This window comes from Medicago truncatula, chromosome 6 (assembly GCF_003473485.1).
Source record: "Medicago truncatula cultivar Jemalong A17 chromosome 6, MtrunA17r5.0-ANR, whole genome shotgun sequence".
Lineage (NCBI taxonomy): Eukaryota > Viridiplantae > Streptophyta > Magnoliopsida > Fabales > Fabaceae > Medicago > Medicago truncatula.
In genome coordinates, this window is record NC_053047.1 from 34351017 (window position 1) to 34375077 (window position 24061).

General features: G+C 34.0%; 1 protein-coding gene across 1 annotated transcript; it reads left to right on the plus strand.

Moving 5' to 3' along the window:
* The first annotated feature begins 6444 nt into the window (after positions 1-6444).
* LOC11414070 (disease resistance protein RPV1) lies at positions 6445-22642 on the plus strand. Its single transcript, XM_039827209.1, has 6 exons — positions 6445-7094; positions 7301-8393; positions 8591-8809; positions 8918-9277; positions 21181-21603; positions 21683-22642. Exons 1-6 carry the CDS (start codon positions 6595-6597, stop codon positions 22220-22222), a joined length of 3135 nt encoding a protein of 1044 aa, XP_039683143.1. The 5' UTR covers positions 6445-6594; the 3' UTR covers positions 22223-22642.
* The last annotated feature ends 1419 nt before the right edge of the window (positions 22643-24061 follow it).

Here is a 24061-nt window from a genome sequence, read left to right on the forward strand (position 1 = left end):
TCCTAAGTCCATTCACATAAAACCAACTGAAAAGATAAACCTTAATCATTGATCACTAAAAAACCAACAAAACTACTCAATCCTAAGTTCCCTTCACTATAAAACCAACTAAATCCTAGGTGTAATAGAACTTACCTCAGAGTTTAAATCGGTTTTTAACAGTTGGAAGGGCAAGGATGAAATGAAAATCTGAGGTACTAGTGACTGGTAGAAGATGGAAGGGCAAGGATCGGGATAAGGGGTGGAGATGGGCGGAGAATTTGAATGATGGTGGGAGAAAGACCAAGATGAAAACAGGAAAGATTGAAAGTCTATTTTTGAACTTAACTATAATTTTTGAACTTAATTGTTAACAACAAATTTAATTTAATCATTTAAAAACAACAAGAAAATAGTGCAATTATATTATTTTAAGGGCTAAAGTACAATTAAATTTGACTAAAGATACACGGTACATACCATGCAACCGTCAGTATGACATGACATCATTTAAAAACATGACACATTATTATTGGTTATAGGGTTACTAACACTAATTATTTATCTTTAAAACTTTATGAAGAATTTACAAGAGATGTATCAAACTTCAAATATAAATATCAAGTTAGTGTCTAGACTTATAGTGTGTTTGAATGAGATAATTGAGAAATTTTGAAGAATTTAGAAATTTAGACATATCAAATGATTCAAATTGCTTTCATTTATAAATTCTTTTGTTTGTACGGAGTAAAAAAAAATTTCGTTGTCATATTTTTAGGCAATTTTTGTAAATTTTAATTTTTTGGGTAAAATCTGGAAATTGGAATTATGGGTCAATTTGCAAATTCCGATAATTTTCAGGGGTTAATTTATAATTTTTGAAACAATTGAGGAGCAAATTTGCAATTTCCAAAATGTAAAATTAAAAAAATTAGAATGAAGAAACTTGAAATTCTTTGTTTTTAGGTGTCATTTGAAACTCAATAAATTTAAAAAATTGTTGTTGGCACATTTGAGAAGGTTGAAAAACACATGTAAAAGATGAAAAGCCCCGGCGGCAGTTAACTGCAGAATTATAAAATAACCAACGACAGTTAACTGCCGAGGATTTCTTCGCAAGTTAACTGCCGATGCGATCCTGCTACAAATCTGGCAGAAGCTCTCTCATCCATTATTACTCTCATTTAACCAAAAAAAATTCAAATCTCTCTCAAAATCTTTCTAGAAAACCCAACCAAATTTATTCAACAAAATCACAAGTAAGTAATCATAATGCTATTAACTTACATTTTAGTTGTTATAAATGTTTTTTTAAGTTTTTTAGTAGATTGAATTTATTTTAGTTTTTGAGTAGATTTACATGTTATAATTCATTTTTAGAGTATATGTTAGTAGTTAAAATGTTTGCATTATGTTTATGTTATAGTTTAGAATTTTAGGGTTATTTTTTATTTTGGTGTTTTATATTTATTTTTTTATTTTAGATTTTATGTAGATTTACATGTAAGAGTATATGATTTATTTTAAAAAGAAATATAAGTTGAATAATTTTGTTATACTTTTTGCATTTTTATGTTTTTTTTTTAGAGTTTACGATTATTTTTATGATTTTTAGGGTTTATGTATAATTTGCACTCCAAGTGTTTGATGAAATGTTTGAATGAGTTTTTGTTCAGAGACATCAGTAGCAGTCTGGTCTAATTAAAGTTTGGGAATTCATCTCTCACGGTCTCCAGCTGAATCCCTTTGGTCCATAACTTCTAAAAGGTGTAGTGAAGGTTGACCATTTTCACACAACGTCTAATAAATTGTGGTCCAGATGAATGTTGTTACAAGTAAGTTTTATGAAAGATTTTTCGAGAAAGAAAATGATTATTATCCCAATGTGATATATTTGGAAGTATGAAGACAACAAATGTAAATGTATAACTTTTGTCAAACAGGTGTAATTAGATTTCATCTTATATCATACTTTAATATATGTTATAAATTACAAAAATGCATTTGTTTTGGAAACATTTATACACGCGAACTTGATGATATTAAGAAACCTTCTAATCTCTCATTTTGATTGCGCATTTCCTTCTTATCACTGTATCATCTTATGTTTTTTTCGTTTTCTGCTGAATGGTGCGTGTGTATGAAAATATTAAGAGTGGATCCTTCTCATCTTTAAAAATACAGGAGGAAGTAAGTCATGTTTTTAATCTCGATTTTAACATGACAAATATTAATAATCAGAATTTATTTCTGACAACTTACTGTCTCGTGTATACTTTTGCAACTTTTCTCTAATGCATTCACTTCTTCTTTGATTGTACATGAAAACATCTGTAGTCCTAGATGTGTGATTATTTGCATTGTCATTGCAAACGATTTTTCTTTTTTTTTTTCTAGAAATTAAATTAGCCCATCGTAACCGGCATCAGAGAGAATCGAACCTGAAACCTTAAGGAAAGAACACACTCCAATGACCCAAGCCAGCACCATCAGGCCAATCCCTTTCACTGAAGTTATGTCAAAATCAATCGTTATTTATTTGATGTTCTGACATAGATATTAGTAATAGTAGTAGTAGAAATGACCACAGAGATATCTCTCCTAAAGCTTCTAAGCCGGTGGACGGTGAGGATTATGTCAAGTCATCATGCCCTGGGAGACACACGTGCTACAATGGTCGGGACAAAGGATCACGATCCCACGTGGGTGAGCTGACTTCAAAAACAATAGCAGAGGGACAGATCTGTTATTTTTTTCTTAACGTGTAGAGTTGTACTACGCTAAACTTTTCTTAATTAAATGTGGTAACTTTTTTGTTGTTATTATTAGTAGATTTATTTACGTGAATGTGCATATTTGAAAAGAGTTTATGAGATCATTTTGAAGAAGTCACGACCTTTGTTCTCCAGAGTAGAACCATAGGTACTGCTCATATCCTGATCTTTTGAAACTTGATGTGCGATTCTACGGAGTTTGTATAGTGAATAAGCCATAGTTAGATGATGGTAAATTAGAGTTAATTGGTTGGTTAGGTAGTTAAGAGTTAGTTAGACTAACTTACCTTGTAAATATCTCTCACCTTTCTACTATCTTGTTATCTTTTTCATTCCTCCAATAATTGTGATTAGGGGTGGCAATATGATCCATGAGATCCATATTCATCCAATCCATCCACTACAAAATCCATCCAATCCATCTATCAAACAAAAAAATTTGTTAATGGATTGGATTTGATCCATCCATTAAAAACTATGGATGGATTTGATCCATCCACCTTATTTTAAAAATCCAATGGATCACCTCTTTAAATTAAAAAAGTCCAATGGATATCTTCAAAAAATATTAATCTTTTTTATTTAAATAATTATATTTTTGATTATCACCTTATTTTTTTTAACTAAACTATTTAAATAAAAAAAGCTTATTTATGCAAAACAGCTTATTAATATCTCATTTTCAAAAACAACTTATTTATGCAAAACAGCTTATTACGATCTCATTTTCAAAACAACTTATTTATGAAAAACAACTTATTATGATCTCATTTTCAAAAACAGCTTATTCATGCAAAACAACTTATTTATGCAAAACAGCTTATTATGATCTCATTTTCAAAAAACAACTTATTCGAAACAACTTATTTATGCAAAACAACTTATTAATATCTCATTTTCAAAAACAACTTATTTATGCAAAACAACTTATTACGATCTCATTTTCAAAAATAGCTTATCCAAAACAACTTAATTATGCAAAACAGCTTATTATGATCTCATTTTCAAAAACAGCTTATTCAAAACAACTTAATTATGCAAAACAGCTTATTATGATCTCATTTTCAAAAACAACTTATTCATTCAAAACAGCTTATTTATGCAAAACAACTTTTTACGATCTCATTTTCAAAAATAGCTTATTCATGCAAAACAACTTATTAAGATCTCATTTTCAAAAACAACTTATTCAAAACAACTTAATTATGCAAAACAACTTATTATGATCTCATTTTCAAAAACAGCTTATTCAAAACAACTTAATTATGCAAAACAGCTTATTATGATCTCATTTTCAAAAACAGCTTATTCAAAATAACTTATTTATGCAAAACAGCTTATTTCGATCTCATTTTCAGAAACAACTTATTCAAAACAGCTTACTTATGCAAAATAGCTTATTATGATCTCATTTTCAAAAATAGCTTAATTATGCATTATTAAAAACAACTTATTCAAAACAGCTTAATTATGCAAAGTAGCTTATTATGATCTCATTTTCAAAAACAGCTTATTTTGCATAATTAAGGTGTTTGCCTAATTAAGCTGTTTTGAAAAGTAGCTTATTATGACTTTTTTGAAAAACAGCTTATTTTTCAAAATGAGATCATAATAAGATGTTTTGCATAATTAAGGTGTTTGCATAATTAAGCTGTTTTTGAAAATGAGATCATAATAAGCTGTTTTGCATAATTAAGTTGTTTTGAATAAGCTGTTTTTGAAAATGAGATCGTAATAAATTGTTTTGCATGAATAAGATGTTTTTGAAAATGAGATCGTAAAAAGTTGTTTTGCATAAATAAGTTGTTTTCAATGAATAAGCTATTTTTGAAAATGAGATCATAATAAGCTGTTTTCCATAATTAAGTTGTTTTGAATAAGCTGTTTTTGAAAATGAGATCGTAAAAAGTTGTTTTGCATAAATAAGCTGTTTTGAATGAATAAGTTGTTTTTGAAAATGAGATCATAATAAATTGTTTTGCATAATAAGTTGTTTTGAATAAGCTGTTTTTGAAAATGAGATCATAATAAGCTGGTTTGCATAATTAAGCTGTTTTGAATAAGCTATTTTTGAAAATGAGATCATAATAAAGTTATTTTTCATAAATAAGTTGTTTTGAATAAGCTGTTTCTGAAAATGAGATCCAAATAAGTTGTTTTGCATAAATAAGTTGTTTTGAATAAGCTGATTTTGAAAATGAGATCAGAATAAGTTGTTTTGCTTAAATGAGATGTTTTGAATAAGCTGTTTTTGAAAATGGGATCATAATAAATTGTTTTGCATAAATAAGTTGTTTTTCAAAAGAGATCCTAATAAGTTGTTTTGCATAAATAAGCTGTTTTTTAAAAGGAGATCGTAATAAGCTATTTTGATAATACACCTATAAAAAAAAATACACTTTAAAAAAATAATACACCTATAAAAAAAAATAATACACTTTAAAAAAAAAATTATACATTTTAATTTATGGATCGGATGGATTATCCATCCATTAAAATCTAATAATGGATGGATTGGATGGACTTTATTCTAATTGGATGGACTAGATGGTTTTTTTTAAGAAAAAAGAATAGTGGATTGTAATGGACTAATGGATCTTTTTTGATCCATCCACTAGGATCCAAATCCATATCCATCCAATCCATCCATTTTGCCACCCCTAATTGTGATGATAATCACAATTTTACAACTGTCTAATATTAAATTTGAACTTCCTACTTTGATGTTGACAACTGTCTAATATTAAATTACAACTGTCTAATATATTTTCCCTCAAAAAAAAAAAAACTGTCTAATATTAAATTTTTCAAGTATTTACCACTGAGTTGACATCATATGAGATTTTAATATTTCAATCACGGAACTGATGAAGATAGTAGCATAAATTATAGATTTGTGATATTTGTACAACCATATCTAACAACTTTAATGACAACTTTTATTTACTCTCTTTCTATTGGTCCAAAACAATAGAGAGAGGAAAAGGAAGAGAGAGATTAAGAATATAATGTGAGTATGAGAGAAAAATTGTCAAAAAGTGGATGTACATATATCATTTCTCTTATTATTATTATCATTATTATTTTTAACGTTGCGATATGCTTGTTTGATTTTGGAGTCCACGGAACAACTTCATTTATTATCATTTCATATAATACTCCCTCCATTTCACAATGTTTGTTGTTTTTGAGGAAATTACACACATCAAGAAATCAAATAACTTTTTTTATTTTTGATGAAATTTTGTGTTTATTCTATAACCCTTAACCATTTATTATTTTATTCTATTATTTCTCTCTCTGTAATAAATAGGTAAAGGTATTATTGACAAATCAATAATCAATGTTGTATTGAAACATGAAAATGACAAGTAAAGTGAAACAAACTTATTCTCCAAAAATGACATGTATTGTGAAACCGATTGAGTATTATTTTACTCTCATGAAGTATAAATGAAAAAGTTTAAGAAGTCTAATTAATAACGTGCCACAAGGAAAACGAAAATAATGGTTCTGCAATGATTTTCATTAAAGAAAAAGTTGATCAATAATTGAAAAATAGTGGAAGGAAATTGGAGGAAGAGGTGGTCAATAATTGTATGACTGGTCCACACGGATGAAGGAAAATGAGAATGATGATGTTTCGCCAATAATGTTAAATGATATTATTGTGTGATTGGTTCACAAGGATAAGATTTCACAATTACCATTATTATCATAAGATAAGATTTCTCCTTTTATAGTTACATATATTAGAGACTTCACAGACCACAGTTACTTATTTGTTCATAGTTTGCATTCCTAAACTATTTTTTCTCATCCAATTATTTATCCAATTCTGATGGCTATGCAATCACCTTGCTCTTCCTCTTCCATTTCCTATGGATTCAAATACCAGGTATTCCTCAGTTTCAGAGGAAGTGACACTCGGTATGGTTTTACCGGTAATCTCTACAAGGCTCTTACTGACAAGGGAATTCACACCTTCATGGATGATCGTGAACTTCAAAGAGGGGATGAAATCAAAAGATCACTCGACAATGCCATTGAAGAGTCTAGAATTTTCATTCCTGTGTTTTCTGCCAACTATGCCTCTTCGTCATTTTGTTTGGATGAACTTGTCCAAATCATTAACTGCAAGGAAAAGGGTCGCGTCGTTTTGCCTGTTTTCTATGGCATGGATCCTACTAATGTGCGACATCATAGAGGTATTTATGGTGAAGCATTGGCTAAGCATGAAAAAAGGTTTCAAAATGATATGGATAACATGGAGAGGTTGCAGAGATGGAAAGTTGCTCTGAACCAAGCTGCTAACTTGTCAGGCTACCATTTTAGTCCTGGGTACCCCACTTAACATAAATCCTATTCCTTTTTATATTTTCTTTCTTTAATTTCTATTCTAGAGTAATCTCATCTTTAAAGTTAAATAGAAAACCACATTTTTATTTATATTCCCAAACAAGTATTAATTTTTTTTGTTGTAATTAAATAATGATGTGATCGTGATTGTAGTGTGTGTACTAATTAAACTTATTGGACGTGAATAGATATGAATATGAGTTTATTGGGAAGATAGTCAGAGACATCTTGGACAAGACCGAACGTGTTTTGCACGTAGCCAAATACCCTGTTGGATTAAAGTCCCGAGTAGAACAAGTGAAATTGCTTCTTGATATGGAATCTGATGAAGGGGTACACATGGTAGGACTTTATGGTACTGGAGGCATGGGGAAATCAACACTTGCAAAAGCAATTTATAATTTTGTTGCCGATCAATTTGAAGGTGTATGTTTTCTTCATAAAGTTAGAGAGAATTCAACTCATAATAGCTTGAAACATCTCCAGAAGGAGCTTCTTTTAAAAACAGTTAAATTGAACATTAAGTTAGGAGATGCTAGTGAGGGAATTCCACTTATAAAGGAAAGACTAAATAGAATGAAGATTCTTTTGATTCTCGATGATGTTGACAAACTGGAACAGCTAGAGGCATTAGCTGGAGGACTTGATTGGTTTGGTCATGGAAGTAGAGTCATCATTACCACTCGAGATAAACACTTACTAACATGCCATGGGATAGAAAGAACATATGCGGTAAACGGGCTACATGAGACAGAAGCTTTTGAATTGTTGAGGTGGATGGCTTTTAAAAATGGTGAAGTTCCTTCGAGTTATAACGATGTTTTAAACCGTGCAGTTGCATATGCTTCCGGCCTTCCGTTAGTTCTCGAAATAGTGGGTTCTAACTTGTTTGGAAAGAGCATGGAAGAATGGCAATGCACATTAGATGGGTATGAAAAGATTCCCAATAAAGAGATCCAAAGGATACTTAAAGTAAGCTATGATGCTTTGGAAGAAGAGCAGCAAAGTGTCTTTCTAGATATTGCTTGTTGTTTCAAAGGGGGTAGCTGGATAGAATTCGAAGATATACTTAAATATCATTATGGCCGATGCATAAAACATCATGTTGGAGTGTTGGCTGAAAAATCTCTCATATACCAATATGGTCTTAGTGTGAGATTACATGACTTGATAGAGGACATGGGCAAAGAAATCGTCCGACAAGAATCTCCTAAAGAGCCGGGTGAACGAAGTAGGTTATGGTGTCATGATGATATAATCCACGTTTTAGAAGAAAACACTGTGAGTAAGATTGATATTTATGAACAATCTGTTATTAGTCTTTAACACAACTTTGCTCGTTTTAGACTTGTATATTACCATATCATAATAGTAAGTTTTTTTTCTTCGGTTTTTCCACTTAATTACACATAAATTTGGTTATATCTTATTTGTATTGTGGTTGATTTTTTTTTTTTTTTTTTTTTTTTTGTGAAAAGGGAACTAGTAAAATTGAAATGGTATATCTGCATTGTCCTTCAACGGAACCCGTAATAGACTGGAATGGAAAGGCCTTCAAGAAGATGAAAAAACTCAAAACACTTGTCATTGAAAATGGCCATTTTTCTAAAGGTCCCAAATACCTTTCAAGTTGTTTGAGAGTATTAAAATGGAAAGGATATCCTTCCAAGTCTCTATCATCTTGTTTTTTGAACAAGGCAAGTGATATAATTTCATTTTCCAATTGTGTATATTTATAAATTCACTATGAGAGTATATTTTCTAATTTTTATTTATGTTTTTGTTTCTTCTTTGTGTTTATGCAGAAGTTCGAGAATATGAAAGTCTTGATATTGGACTATTGTGAATATTTAACCTGTATACCCAATGTCTCCGATCTTCCAAATTTAGAAAAGTTGTTGTTTATAAATTGTCATAATTTAATTACAATTCACAACTCGATTGGGTACCTAAATAAACTTGAAACCCTAATTGCAAAGTATTGCAGCAAGCTCGAGAGTTTTCCACCCTTACAATTGGCATCTCTTAAGATATTGGAACTCTATGAGTGTTTCAGACTCAAGAGTTTTCCAGAATTATTATGCAAGATGATAAATATAAAAGAGATCCGGTTGTCTGAAACTTCCATAAGAGAATTGTCATTTTCATTTCAAAATCTCAGTGAACTTTGAAGGTGAAAAACACAAGAAGGGGGGGGTTGAATTGTGTTTTCTTTTTCTCTTAAAAAATTACTTCTTCTGATAAAACTTCAGAAGCAGTTTGATTGCTTCTGATGAAATGATCAGAGTCAGATTGCAGCGGAAAAGAACAGAGCAGAGAAAAGAAAGACAAAGACACAAGCAGTTATCCTGGTTCCTTCCACAACACGGAAGTAGTCCAGTCCCCCTTGCACTTCCAAGGAGATTTCACTATAATCACAAGATTACAACTGCTCAATACTTTCTAAGTAAGAGACTTCACAAAACTATGCTCAAGCACACACGCAAGAGTCTTCCAATGCTCAAGCACTAAGCAAGAGACTTCTAATGCTCAAGCACGCAGGCAAGAGACTTCTAATCAAACAAAAATACAGAGAATTGAGTTTGAATTGAACACTTGATATACAATCAGTGGTGTTCACAATACAATACAGAAAAGACTCTAGACTTTGAATTTCTAAGATGTATCAAATCAGTGCAGAAATTCAGTGTGCTTTGTAGACTCAAATTGACAGAGTTTTGGCGCTTTTAAACTTATGTATCTCTATCTCTACAATCTTCAAGTCTTCACTCCTTTATATAGAGGCGTGAAAGAGACGTTGAGATAATCAGCACGTCTAAAGAGTCGTTTGAAATCCTTTGATTATCCACCAGTGATCCTTTGCCTGATTTGGGTGTAGTCCTTTGAAGAATAAGCTTCAAATTCATTCCCATCTTGAGTGTACAAAATCTGCAGGCATGGCTGTTGTTTTGTCTTGTAGCGTAGACAGAAAACAGAGTAGTGGAGGTAGTGGTTGTACACTTGTACTTTGTCAACTCTATTAATGAGAGACAAGTGCTCAGTGCTATCCATATATCCGTTGATACCTCCCTTTCAATTCTTCGTTCTTCTTTGATAAGACTGAATTGAGAATCAGCTACTTTGAATCTTCAGTTTGATTAAAGGATCAAATGTAGCTTCTGGTGAAAATATTGCTTCTGATGAAAACTTTTGCTTCTGATGACCTTCTACTTCTGATGACGTCATCTCTTCAGGAGCAGTTTAGCTTCAGGAGCAGTTTTCTTCAGATGCTTAGAATTTCTTTTTCTTTCCATTGTTCTTCCAAGACCTATTGAAATAACTTGAGTAGCCTTTGGTCCTGTACACTTGAACAATTATTAGTAATAACCAATTGACAATTTTTAATACCTTGTTATCATCAAAACTTAATAAGGTTCATTGTGAAACACATTTTGTTCCAACAATCTCCCCCTTTTTGATGATGACAAACAATAGTATTTAAAATGTTCAATTGTTGTTGATCTAATTAATAAGTTGACCACTGGGATAGAGGTTTGTAAGCTCCCCCTGAGTCTAATAGATCTTTAAGGTGAGGTTTGTAAGCTCCCCCTAAGTTCTATTCTTATTAATTAAATTTCAATAAAATACTCATAAAATCAAATCAGAAGTATTTAAAAGAAATTTAGAAGTGGTTATAGTAGGGCTCAGTGCCTTAAAAAATACTATACATTTACTCCCCCTTTTGTCATCAACAAAAAGAATAAAAACAAAAGAAAGAGTATCAGAGCAAAACATATTGAAGAGTAAACATATTGAATAGTATTTCAGAGCAAGCAGCATTAAAAACAGTAAATATCATCAGAGTTAAAGCTTGTAAAACATATTGAAGGTGAAAAAGCACAAGATCCAGAAACAATGATAATATATATAAAGAAAGATTAAGATACAAGGACATAGCTACTAAGAACAAAAGTAAAAAACAAGCTAGTGTTGGGTGTGCAACTAAGGTTGGGCTTGCTTATACAACTGTTCTAAGAGATACTTGATCTGATCATCCTTCTTCTGAAGTAGCTCATCCTTTTCCCTCATTCTTCTTTTATATCCAGCCTGAATTCTAGCAGCCCTTGTGATGTACTCTTCTTCTGGATAGAAAGGAGTGATGTCCAGCAGAGGCACATAATTCAGCTCTTTCTCCTTAGCTGCTTCATGCATTTCATCCAACAGCTTCTTCAGCATGGCAGAGTGAGATGACACACATTTAGTTCTAAGCTGATCCAGCAGCTCATCAAAGCTCTTCTGTAGATCCATCCACTGATCATAATAGTGAATAGGAGGTACATGAACTGTTCTGCGAAGAAACAGTGCCTGAATCTCATCACTAAGTCTGATCAGTTGTTCCTCTATATACTCAGACTCCAGGATATGGTCAGGGATGGGTGAAGGTTCAGTTTGAGTTGTATTTGATGTGGAAGGTTGGTCAGAGGTTAAGTCTATTATAATGGGTGAATCTGGTTGTTGTTGTTGTTCTGTTGTTTGGTCAGAAGGTATATGTTGGTCAGAAGTTGTTTGGTCAGGAGCAACTTGTTCAGAGGCAGTTTGCGCCTGAACAGTTTGCTCAGGGATGGTTTGGGTTTCTGTTTGGGTTTCCAAGACAGTCTTTTCAGGGACTGTCTTAGAGGCCTTTGTGGGTGTTGGTTGCATTTCACCACCTAGATGTTTTTCTAAGTTGTGAAGGGTTGAGGATTCTTGGTGTTGGGGGGTTTCTGAAGTAGTTGCTTCTGAAACTGCTTCAGAGGCTTTTTGTGGAGTTTGGTTATTTGGTGAGTTTGTTTGGGTAGGTTCAGGTTGTTGTATACTAACAGGTTCTGGAATATCTGGATATAGTGGATGAGTAGTAGGCAAATTGAATTTCTCACACAGTTTTATCCTATTTTTTGAAAATTCTATTTGAGTACTCTCATAGTCAAGTGTTCCATATTCTGTTAGTTTGGTAGGTTTGGTTTTTAGAAGCTTGTCTATATGTTGGCTAAGGGGTTGGTCATCAGATTCTGTGGATGATGAAGAGGGTGAAGAGGGTAGAGATAGAGACTGAGTATTAGTTGGAGCTTTAGATGGATTACCTGAAGACTGAGCTTCTGGATGAACTGCTTCTGGAGCTTTTGAAGCTGGTTCTGATGAAGTTGCTCCTGAAGCTTGCTTATTCTTCAAGGCTTGAGAAAGCAGAGTTGCTCCATACTGAACTGTTTCCTGCTCTAACTCAGAAGCTAAAGCAGCGATGACAGGAGTAGGCACATACCCTGCAGCCTTGAGACGCTCATCCCTTTCTTTTTCATACAAAACCTTCATCCTTTTCCTTTCTGCTATCTTGGATGCAGAATACTCCCTAGCATACTGCTTCATTTCTTCAGTCATTTCGAAACTGGGCATGACTATGGGCTCAGAAGTTGCAGTCCTTTTTGCCTTCTTGGGGCTTGAGTCTTCATCCCAGTTTTCTTCCAGTTCTTCCAACATTTCTGCCCTTCGTCCTTCAGCTGTCTTCAGATTTCTTGTTAAATTAGACCTCTTCCTTTTGATGGTCTGAAGAGCAGCTTCTCTTTTCTTTTTGGGACTTGGAGGCTTTTCAGAAGCAGCTTGATCAGAAGCAGCTTGTTCAGAACCAGTTTGTTCAGAAGCAGGCTGTTCTGCTGTTTCTTGAGTACTCCTTGTCCTTTTACTGATAAGAGGGACCTCATCCAAATCCTCCACTTCCTCAAGAATGGTGGACATAGCAGATTTTTCCTTCTTGGCTTTCTTATGCTTCTGAGCACCCACCTCAGTAGCATCTTCAGCAAGGTATTCTTCCTTGGTGATCTGCTTCTTCTTAGATTTTCTGCCTTTGGCCACAGGCAGATCACCACCATACATTTCTTCTGGGATATCTTTCAGGCTGATCTTCTTGTTGTAGCTTTTGTAGTAGTCCAAGATGTAAGCCCTTTGCACATCCAGGGGATCTTTCTTGCAGATGGGGATGTGATGAGTGACTAGATCAGATATGACATCAGATTCATGCATATCTGTATCTAGTTTCTTGCAGGTTGAAATCAGCCTCATCTTGACCAGAGTTGCCCCATTGATTATTTTTCCTGTGACTGCTCCCAGCTTCTGATTATCATAAATACCCACGTCTTTCAGGGCACTTAGGAGTCCTCCTTCTTGAAAGATTATGGAGAGCAGCCTTCCATAAGGAACGTACTTCCTGTTCTCCATCTGACTCTTCTTGAGTTCCTTGATCATGTATTTAAACATATACTTAGGAACGTTCATTGTTGTTTCCTGAGAGATGGTGTGATGCAGAAAGACTTTGTGACCAAGTGAAGGTTGATCATTTCCTCCACCTTTTGGAAAGATGTTTTCATTCTGGATCTTCAGCAGCATTTTCTTTTCCATGCTTAAGGTGCTGTAAGGCTTAGCATCCTTTGATCCGTAGATAGTGTTGTTCACTATTTCCTTCCAAGGGCTTGTTCTGGGGTTAGGAATCTCTTCTCCATCGTATGTCCCAGCAGCATCTCTCCTCATGGCTTGAGCAATCACTTGCTCATTGATTGTTACAGGAATGCCCATGACGTTTGATCTAATCTCAGTCCCAGTGAAGGCGAGTAGACCCATTTCTTCTCTGGTTTTTCCCTCCAAAGTAGGATCAACCAGAATCAACTGAGCTTCTTCCTGTTTAGCAGCAACTTTGTCAAACACTGAAACTCTTACCCAGAATTGTCTGACAAGCACTTCATAAGTAGGACCGTTGAGAAGACTGAAGTAACTCATTAGCTTCTGCTTCTTGTAGAACTTTACCAAGTCGCACCCATGGTGAGTTAGAGAAGTGAAATCCACTGGATTTTCCGCTTGAATGATTAACTCCCATTCCTCAATAGACATAGTTCTTCCTTTGATTTCATAAGCAGGAATATCTATATCCATATTCGATGAAGAACCACCAGCAGAACTTGAAGATGCCATTGATTTGAAGTAGATTTAGGGTTCTAAGGTGTTTTGAGAGGTTGAGAGAATGCGCTTACTTTCGCAGAGGGTTGAGAAGAAAATAGAAAGTGTTTGTTGTGAAGTGAGAAGTGTGTGAATTGACTTAGTGTTTTTATTAAAACGTTTGTAATTCAGAAGGGACAAACAAACACAGCATTAATGACAAATTGGGGGCGCGTGTAAGTATGTTAAAAAGCGAATAAAACATCATTGCCCTTTTTGTTATACTCCAATACAAATAGACCACGTCAGAGACTTTTCAGAAACCTACCTTTTGGGTAATGGGACAGCTGTTACATAAAGTAACTACCAACGTTCCCACTAACCAAGCTATTCAGAAGCAAAGAATAACACTTCTGAAGTTTTAGTGCTGACGTCATCTTCAGAAGCACATTTTCCTCAGAACCTCAGTTAAGAGCTTCTGATGAACCAAAATGCTTCTAAATAAACTTCAGAACCAAACTTCTTATTCAGAGGCAAGCAATTTTTCAATCAGACACAAAATGCATGTTCAAATTTTTCTTAATAAAATCAAATCTTTCAACAGACAAAGGTTTTGTAAATATATCAGCCCATTGATGTTCAGTATCAATGAATTGTATATCTAAAATCCCTTTTTGAACATAGTCTTTGATAAAATGGTGTTTGATTTCAATATGCTTGGCTCTTGAATGTAGAATTGGATTCTTTGACAAACAAATAGCAGCAGTATTATCACAATAAATGGGAATACTGTTAGCATTGATCTGATAGTCTTCCAACTGATGTTTCATCCAAAGTAGTTGTGTGCAACAACTTGCAGCTGAAATGTATTCTGCTTCTGCTGTAGACATAGCAATAGTTGCTTGTCTTTTGCTTGCCCAGGATATCAGATTCTCTCCCAGGAATTGACAATTTCCACTGGTTGATTTTCTTTCAATCCTATCACCAGCATAATCAGCATCACAGAATCCAATCAACTTATAATCTAGGGATTTCCTATACAGGAGTCCAAGATTAGTTGTTCCTTTCAGATACCTGAAGATTCTCTTAACTGCAGTTAAATGAGATTCTCTAGGATCTGATTGAAATCTTGCACACAAGCATACACTGAATAAAATATCAGGTCTAGATGCAGTGAGGTATAACAGAGAACCAATCATACCTCTGTATAGCTTCTGGTCTACTACTGTTCCAGTATCTTCTTTGCTTAAGGTGCAGGTTGGATGCATTGGAGTGTTCATCACTTTACAATCTTCTAGCTTGAACTTCTTCAGAAGCTCCTTTGTATATTTTGTTTGATGAACATATACTCCTTCTTTACTTTGGTTGATTTGAATTCCCAGAAAGAATTTCAATTCTCCCATCATACTCATTTCAAATTCATCCTGCATTAACTTAGAAAATTCTTTGCAAAGAGATGCATTAGTAGAACCAAATATTATATCATCAACATATATTTGCACAATCAAAATATCTTTCTTAAGAGTCCTTCTGAAGAGTGTTGTGTCAACTTGTCCTCTTTCAAAATCATTTTTAATTAAGAAATTACTTAGTCTATCATACCAAGCTCTGGGAGCTTGTTTCAAGCCATATAGTGATTTCTTAAGTTTATAAACATGGTCAGGATGCTTAAGATCCTCAAACCCAGGAGGTTGTTTAACATACACTTCTTCTTCAATGACACCATTAAGAAATGCACTTTTGACATCCATTTGATATAATATTATGCCATGATTAATTGCGTAGGATAGAAGTAACCTGATTGCTTCCAATCTTGCAACTGGAGCAAATGTTTCAGTGTAATCAATGCCTTCTTGTTGACTGTAGCCTTGAGCAACAAGTCTGGCTTTGTTTCTGGTTACTTCTCCTTGTTCATTCAGCTTGTTTCTGAATACCCATTTTGTTCCAATAATGTTCTTCTGAGAAGGTTTGGGTACCCGATCCCACACATCATTCCTTTGGAATTGATTTAGCTCTTCTTGCATAGCTAATATCCATCCATCATCTGAGAGAGCTTCTTCAACAGTTTTAGGCTCAATTATTGAAAGCAGTCCTATTAAAGACTCTTCTTGTCTAAAATGTGATCTTGTTCTTCTAGGACTATCTTTGCTTCCAATGATTAACTCCTCAGGATGTGAAGATTTGTGCTTGAATTTAGGTTGAATAACCTGCTGAGTGTTATCTTGAAAGTCCTCAGAAGCAATTTCATTCTGTACTTTTGGGCTAGGTTCTGCTTCTGAATTAGACTCAGCTTCTGGAGTGATTTCAGCTTCTGGACTAGATTCAACTTCTGTATACTTTTCAGAATCAGAAGGTTGATCAGATTCTGATGCATCTTCAGAATCAGTTGTACCTACATTACTTTCACTTTGCTCTGAAGTTTTACTTCCAGGCTCTCTATCATCAAATTTTACATGCATAGATTCTTCAACACATTGTGTTTCTGAATTATACACTCTGTATGCCTTTGACCTTTCAGAGTAACCTAAAAAGATTCCTCTTTGAGCCTTGGCATCAAATTTCTTCAGATAGTCTTTAGTGTTTAAGATGTAACAAGTACATCCAAACTGATGAAAGTAAGAGATATTGGGTCTTCTTCCTTTAAAGAGTTCATATGCTGTTTTCTCCAACATAGGTCTGATATAGATCCTATTTTGAATATAACATGAAGTATTGACTGCTTCTGCCCAAAAATGTTTAGCTAAGTTGTTTTCATGGATCATGGTTCTTGCCATTTCTTGTAATGTTCTGTTCTTTCTCTCTACAACCCCATTTTGTTGTGGAGTTCTAGGAGAGGAAAACTCATGGAAAATCCCATGTTTTTCACAAAAGAGTTCAAATGGCTCATTTTCAAATTCTCCACCATGATCACTTCTGACTTTCAAAATTTTCAATTCTTTTTCAGATTGTATTTGAGTGCAGAAGCTGCTAAACACTTCACATGCATAGTCTTTACTTTTAATGAATTTTACCCAAGTCCATCTGCTGTAATCATCAACAATGACTAATCCATATTTGCTTCCATATAAAGATGCAGTGTTAACTGGACCAAAAAGATCAATATGGAGTAATTCTAAGGGTATGGAGGTTGATACAATGTCTTTAGATTTGAAAGAACTTTTCACAATTTTCCCTTTCTGACATGCACCACAAAGTGCATCTGAATGATAATCAATGTTAGGCAATCCTTTGACCAGTTGTAACTTGCTAATTTTAGAAATTAATCTCCAATTAGCATGTCCCAACCTTTTATGCCATACCCATTTTTTATCATTCATTGACAGAAGGCAAACTACCTTCTGATCAGCCAGATCAGAGAAATTTATTTTATAGACATTCTCAACTCTCTTTCCCTTGAATGTAATGGATTTGTCATCCTTGTTGACTAGTGTGCAGTTGGTCTTACTTAACGTTACATCATACCCATTGTCACAAAATTGACTAATGCTCAATAGGTTATGCTTCAGACCATCTACTAGCCACACATTATTATTTGAGATGGAGGAATTACCAATAATACCTGTACCAATGATCTTTCCAGTTTGGTTGCCACCAAACTTCACTTCTCCTCCATCTTTCATTGTAAGGGTAAGGAACAAAGCTTTCTCTCCAGTCATGTGCCTTGAACATCCGCTGTCTAGGTACCATGACCTTTGTTTCTCTCTTGCCCTTAAGCACACCTGCATTTTTGGCCAATTCAGATTTAGGTACCCATATCTTCATGGGTCCTTTTGGGTTAGTTTTGGAGGTTTTACTTTTCCTCCCTTGTACCTTAGGGTGAATGCTGAGTGGCTTCTGATCATTCAATACTTTAGGTTTGACACCTTTTGGTATTGTTTTCTCAGAAGCAGTAGCTGCTTTGTTCTTCTGATCCTTTTGTTTTGGGATTTTAGATTCTGGTTTAATCAGATTCTGATGAACAGGTTCTGATCTTTTCAGAATTTTAATCTTTTGACTTTTAGGATCAGATTTTGTCATTACCTTGATCTTAAGGTTTTCTGGCTTTGATGTGATCTTAGCCTGTGAGTCAGAAGCTTCAGGTTTTGACTGAACAGCAGTTATAACATTTGTACCTTCAGGCACAAAGGTGGATTTCAATCCATCCTTGATACAATCACAGTAGCTCTTGAGACTGTATTCTTTGGATTTCTCCTCAGAATATCCAATCCCTTTGCCTTTGTTCTTGTATGTGCTGTAGATCATAGAAGCAACTTTGCTTCTGTCTATTCCAGCCATAATAAAATCATCCAAGGCAATCTCATGTTTATTGCCTGAACCTTTATCACATTTTTCTTGTAGCTTCTGACAAAGACTCTTGAGTCTATCTTCATATGTTGTTGATATGAGGTTAAACCCTTTGAGTTCTTCTTCAGAAGCTTTCAGTTCCAATAGAGTTGACTTTTGTTGTTTCATCAAATCAACATATTTTTCTTTTAAATCTGTCAACTCATTGGTTCTGTGTTCAAACAGTGATAAAAGTTCTTTTAGAGAATCAACAAGTTCTTGTCTAGGGATTTTGGAATATACCTCATTTTCATCTTCTGAATCTGATTCAGCTTCTGATACTGCTTCTGATGATACTGTTGCCACTAACCCAACGGCTGCCTTAGCATCATCATCAGCTTCTTCTTTATCAGAACCAGATTCACTATCCAAATCTTCCCAGGTCGCCATCAAGCTCTTTTTGATTTGCTTTCTGAATTTACTAGAGTTGAAGCTTGATTTCTTGGATTTGCCTTTAAACTTCTCCTTCTGAAGATCAGGGCAATCAGCAATGAAATGACCAGGCTTCTTACAATTGAAGCATCCCTTCTGATCTTCTTTCTTGGAGTTCTTGTAGCTACCTCTCTTGCTCAAAAATTTCTTCTGCTTCCTTGCCAGATACTCAAGCTTGTTGGACAGCATAGCCATTTTTACAGATTGATCTTCATCAGAATCTCCATCAGGTGATTCTTCTTCAGATTCACTGGCTTTGTAGGCTTTGGAAGATTTTGAGGTCTTTCCTTTAGATGGTAAAGCAATGGATTTACTCTTCTTAGAGGTTTCATGCTCATTTAAACTCATTTCATGCACTTTGAGTGAGCTAACAAGATCTTCAACACTTAAAGTATTTAGATCCTTAGCTTCCTCAATAGCAGTTACTTTGAGTCTCCATCTTGAAGGTAAGCTTCTCAAAATCTTACTAACATGATCAGAAGCAACATAGCTTTTCTTCAGTATTTGCAATCCAGAAACTAAAGTTTGAAATCTTGAGTACATTTCTTCTATACTCTCATCATCCTTCATTCTGAAAAGTTCATACTGATGAACTAGCATCAAAGCTTTAGCCTCTTTTACTTTCTTGCTGCCTTCAAAGTTTGCACATAGAGAAGCAAACATAGCCTTCGCAGTAGATTTGTCACTCATTTTCATGTATTCGGTGCGAGGTATAGAAGCCACAATGATTCCTCTTATCTTGTGGTGTTTCTTATAAAGCTTCTTCTGAGCAGGAGTATGTATTCTTCTGTCTATAGCAGCTCCTTCTTCATCCAAATCCAGATCATCAACTCCATCTTCCAGTATGTCCCATAACTCTTCATCCAATCCCATGATAAAGCTGTACATATTAGTTTTCCACCATGAAAACTCTTCTGGATCTCCATTAAACTTTGGAGCTTTTCCAGAGTCTGTTTTCTTGTCAGCAGTATCATAGTCATGCTTGACACTTGTGTATTTTGTAGTAACTGATTCCTCATCTCCAGACATGTTTTTCTAATAGATCTTGAACTGTAACACGGTTAAGTGCTGTGATAACAGAGCCTGCTCTGATACCAATTGAAGGTGAAAAACACAAGAAGGGGGGGGGGTTGAATTGTGTTTTCTTTTTCTCTTAAAAAATTACTTCTTCTGATAAAACTTCAGAAGCAGTTTGATTGCTTCTGATGAAATGATTAGAGTCAGATTGCAGCGGAAAAGAACAGAGCAGAGAAAAGAAAGACAAAGACACAAGCAGTTATCCTGGTTCCTTCCACAACACGGAAGTAGTCCAGTCCCCCTTGCACTTCCAAGGAGATTTCACTATAATCACAAGATTACAACTGCTCAATACTTTCTAAGTAAGAGACTTCACAAAACTATGCTCAAGCACACACGCAAGAGTCTTCCAATGCTCAAGCACTAAGCAAGAGACTTCTAATGCTCAAGCACGCAGGCAAGAGACTTCTAATCAAACAAAAATACAGAGAATTGAGTTTGAATTGAACACTTGATATACAATCAGTGGTGTTCACAATACAATACAGAAAAGACTCTAGACTTTGAATTTCTAAGATGTATCAAATCAGTGCAGAAATTCAGTGTGCTTTGTAGAATCAAATTGACAGAGTTTTGGCGCTTTTAAACTTATGTATCTCTATCTCTACAATCTTCAAGTCTTCACTCCTTTATATAGAGGCGTGAAAGAGACGTTGAGATAATCAGCACGTCTAAAGAGTCGTTTGAAATCCTTTGATTATCCACCAGTGATCCTTTGCCTGATTTGGGTGTAGTCCTTTGAAGAATAAGCTTCAAATTCATTCCCATCTTGAGTGTACAAATTCTGCAGGCATGGCTGTTGTTTTGTCTTGTAGCGTAGACAGAAAACAGAGTAGTGGAGGTAGTGGTTGTACACTTGTACTTTGTCAACTCTATTAATGAGAGACAAGTGCTCAGTGCTATCCATATATCCGTTGATACCTCCCTTTCAATTCTTCGTTCTTCTTTGATAAGACTGAATTGAGAATCAGCTACTTTGAATCTTCAGTTTGATTAAAGGATCAAATGTAGCTTCTGGTGAAAATATTGCTTCTGATGAAAACTTTTGCTTCTGATGACCTTCTGCTTCTGATGACGTCATCTCTTCAGGAGCAGTTTAGCTTCAGGAGCAGTTTTCTTCAGATGCTCAGAATTTCTTTTTCTTTCCATTGTTCTTCAAAGACCTATTGAAATAACTTGAGTAGCCTTTGGTCCTATACACTTGAACAATTATTAGTAATAACCAATTGACAATTTTTAATACCTTGTTATCATCAAAACTTAATAAGGTTCATTGTGAAACACATTTTGTTCCAACAAACTTCGTGACCTAATAATATGCCAAGATGAAATGCTCAGGTTTTCAACTCAGATGGAATTGTCAAAATTGACAAAGATTACTGCTTCATATTGCCGTTTATTATTGCCTAATCATAATGATACGTTCAGTTCCACAATGTTTTCAAATGTGGAACATCTAAATCTCAAATATAACAACTTCTCAGATGAATGTCTCCCACTACTTCTCAAGTGGTGTGTTAATGTGAGATATCTAGACATATGGGGAAGCAATTTAAAAGTTCTTCCCGAATGCCTTAACGAATGTCACCTTCTTAGGGCCATCAATTTGAGTCGTTGTGACTATCTTGAGGAAATTAGAGGGATTCCACCAAATATAGAAAGGCTTTCTGCAAGGCAATGCGAATCATTGAATCCATCAAGTAGAAGAATGTTATTTAGACAGGTTTGTTGTTTTATCTTGCACTATTATTTGATTTTCATATCTAATCTATATTGTAATATATCACATGCTAAACTACCAGAAACTACATGAGGCTGGATGCACCTATATTCTTCTCCCAAACGGAACAGAGGGGATTCCAGACTGGTTCCAACACCAAATCACGGGACAAACAATTTCTTTCTGGTTTCGTAAAAAGATCCCTTTTATACGTTCTATTGTTCTTCTTGGATTTTGTAATGATGTGATTAACGTAAGAGTCAATTTGTTTGTCAATGGCTGTGAATATTGTTTGATGCGTTGTTGCCCTTTCCGCTTTGAACCGAATCATACATGTCTATTTGATTTGAGATTGGAAGAAAATATTAGACTATATAGCCAAGATTATCCCGGGAAACTCGTTTGTGAACTGGAGGAAGTACTGTTAGAAAATGAATGGATTTATGTGGAGCTTAAGTTGTTAGGGAGGTCATTGAATCCAAGCGAGGATGAGATTAGAACATTAAGTCGTGCACAAATGGGAATCCACGTGTTGAAGGAGAAAAACAGCATAGAGGAGGATGTGATATTCACCAATCCTTATATGAAAAAGAGAAAGCTAGATGAATATTTGAGGACGTGAGACTTTTCGTGGGTGCAAGAAGAGAAAAGAAAAGGATAATCATAAAGTTAACTGTCTTGTTGTTGTTCTCTCAATAAGAGGAAGCTTACTCCACAATCTCAAGATTGCATGTTTGTGATTCTGTAAGTGAATGATGTTTGTGCAGTTCAAAATATTGTCTGAATTTACTGTGATGGATGTTTAATTTGCAGCATGATCGAAGTTGTGTTTGGTGTTCGACATGTGTCCATGTCCGTTACCTACAATTGTGATCATAATCAAATATTTTATATTCTCAAATTACTACCGCTGTCAACAAATCAATGCCATTGTTGAGTCCGGTGTACGTGTCTGTGTTAGTTCTTCATAGGGATGATGTTTCTTCGTGCTTTTTTGATGGAAATTTAAGAAATTATAAATGAAAACATTTTTACACATAAATCTTATCAACTTTTTTCTTCTTCTTTTATTTCTCCCTGTTCATATGGTTAAAAGGTCGAAATGAAGGTTCTCAAAGAGTTTGCAACTGCTTAAAAGTTAACATTTTATGTTGAAGTCTTCGTGAGTTCTTGTACAGGTTAAGAAAATTTAGGCTTGTTTTCCCTTCTATTTATTTATTTTGGTATGATGAAATTTTTGCTTTTAATTTTGGTTCCATCCAAAGCACTCCTTATGCTTTGTGATGTGACTTTTATCAATAATTTTCTTTGCTTCACATTTAGTTGATGAAGTCAAATTTACTTTTAGTAAGTATACATTTTTTTTTTAGGGAAATTTTAGTAAGTATACATGTTTCATGAAACTTTATTAATCTCATTAACCATGATTCAGATTGGAATATTTTTAGTCGCTTTTCTCTGGAGTTTTACTAGGAAGTGGTATGTATTGTATCTTATCTTAATGCACTAAATTATGTATCTCTCGCAATGTCATAAGATTTCTAATTGGGAAAGAAAATCCTTCTTCTGAAATATTGATTTAATTTTATCTTCTAAGTATTGCTGGTTGCTTTACAAAAGATAAGATAAGAAATGAAAAGGAAGTTACCACTTTTAGAAAAGTGTTGGTTACTTTACGGAAGATAAGATAGGAAATGGAATGAAGGGTAGAGCTAAAAGAACATGGTCTAAGTAATAATAGAATGAAGGGTTAAATATATTTTTTTGTTCATATAAATATATGAAATTTTTGTTTTAATCTCTCTAAAAATTTTCTTCGACTTTTAATTCGTATAAAATTTTTAATCACCATTTTTTGTCCCTATTTTTAAGTCAACTAGTGTATTTTTTAATGAAATTCTACATAAATGTGTAGTATATATTGTAAAAATCTCTTCCAAAAAAAATATAATTTAAAAAAAAAACATGAATTAAATATGAATATTTAACCACCAAAAATATAAAAATTCATATTTAATTATGTCTTGATAGAAAATTATAATTTTTTTGGAAGAGATTCTTATAGTATTATAAATTTCTGTAAAATTTTATTCAAAAATATGAATTATACATATGAGTTTACTTAAAAAGAGAGACCAAATATGAAAATACAAAACTTTTAGGGGAGTAAAAGGCAATGAAATTTTTTAGAGAGGTTAAAATGAAAAGTTTATATACTTATGGTTGCTAAAAACATATTTAACCCTAGAGCGAAAACTTGATACATAATATATGGGAGGGAGAATACTATATATGCATTTTTATGCATTAGTTACTTAATTAACTTGCTAGAAAGGTCTCATGAGCATAATTCAGTTGGTAAGACAATGCATTATTATATGCAGGGGTTGTGGTTCGAATCCCGAACAAAAAAACTTGCTAGATAGTTTAATAGGGTGGTTAATCTCATATTCTACGTCAT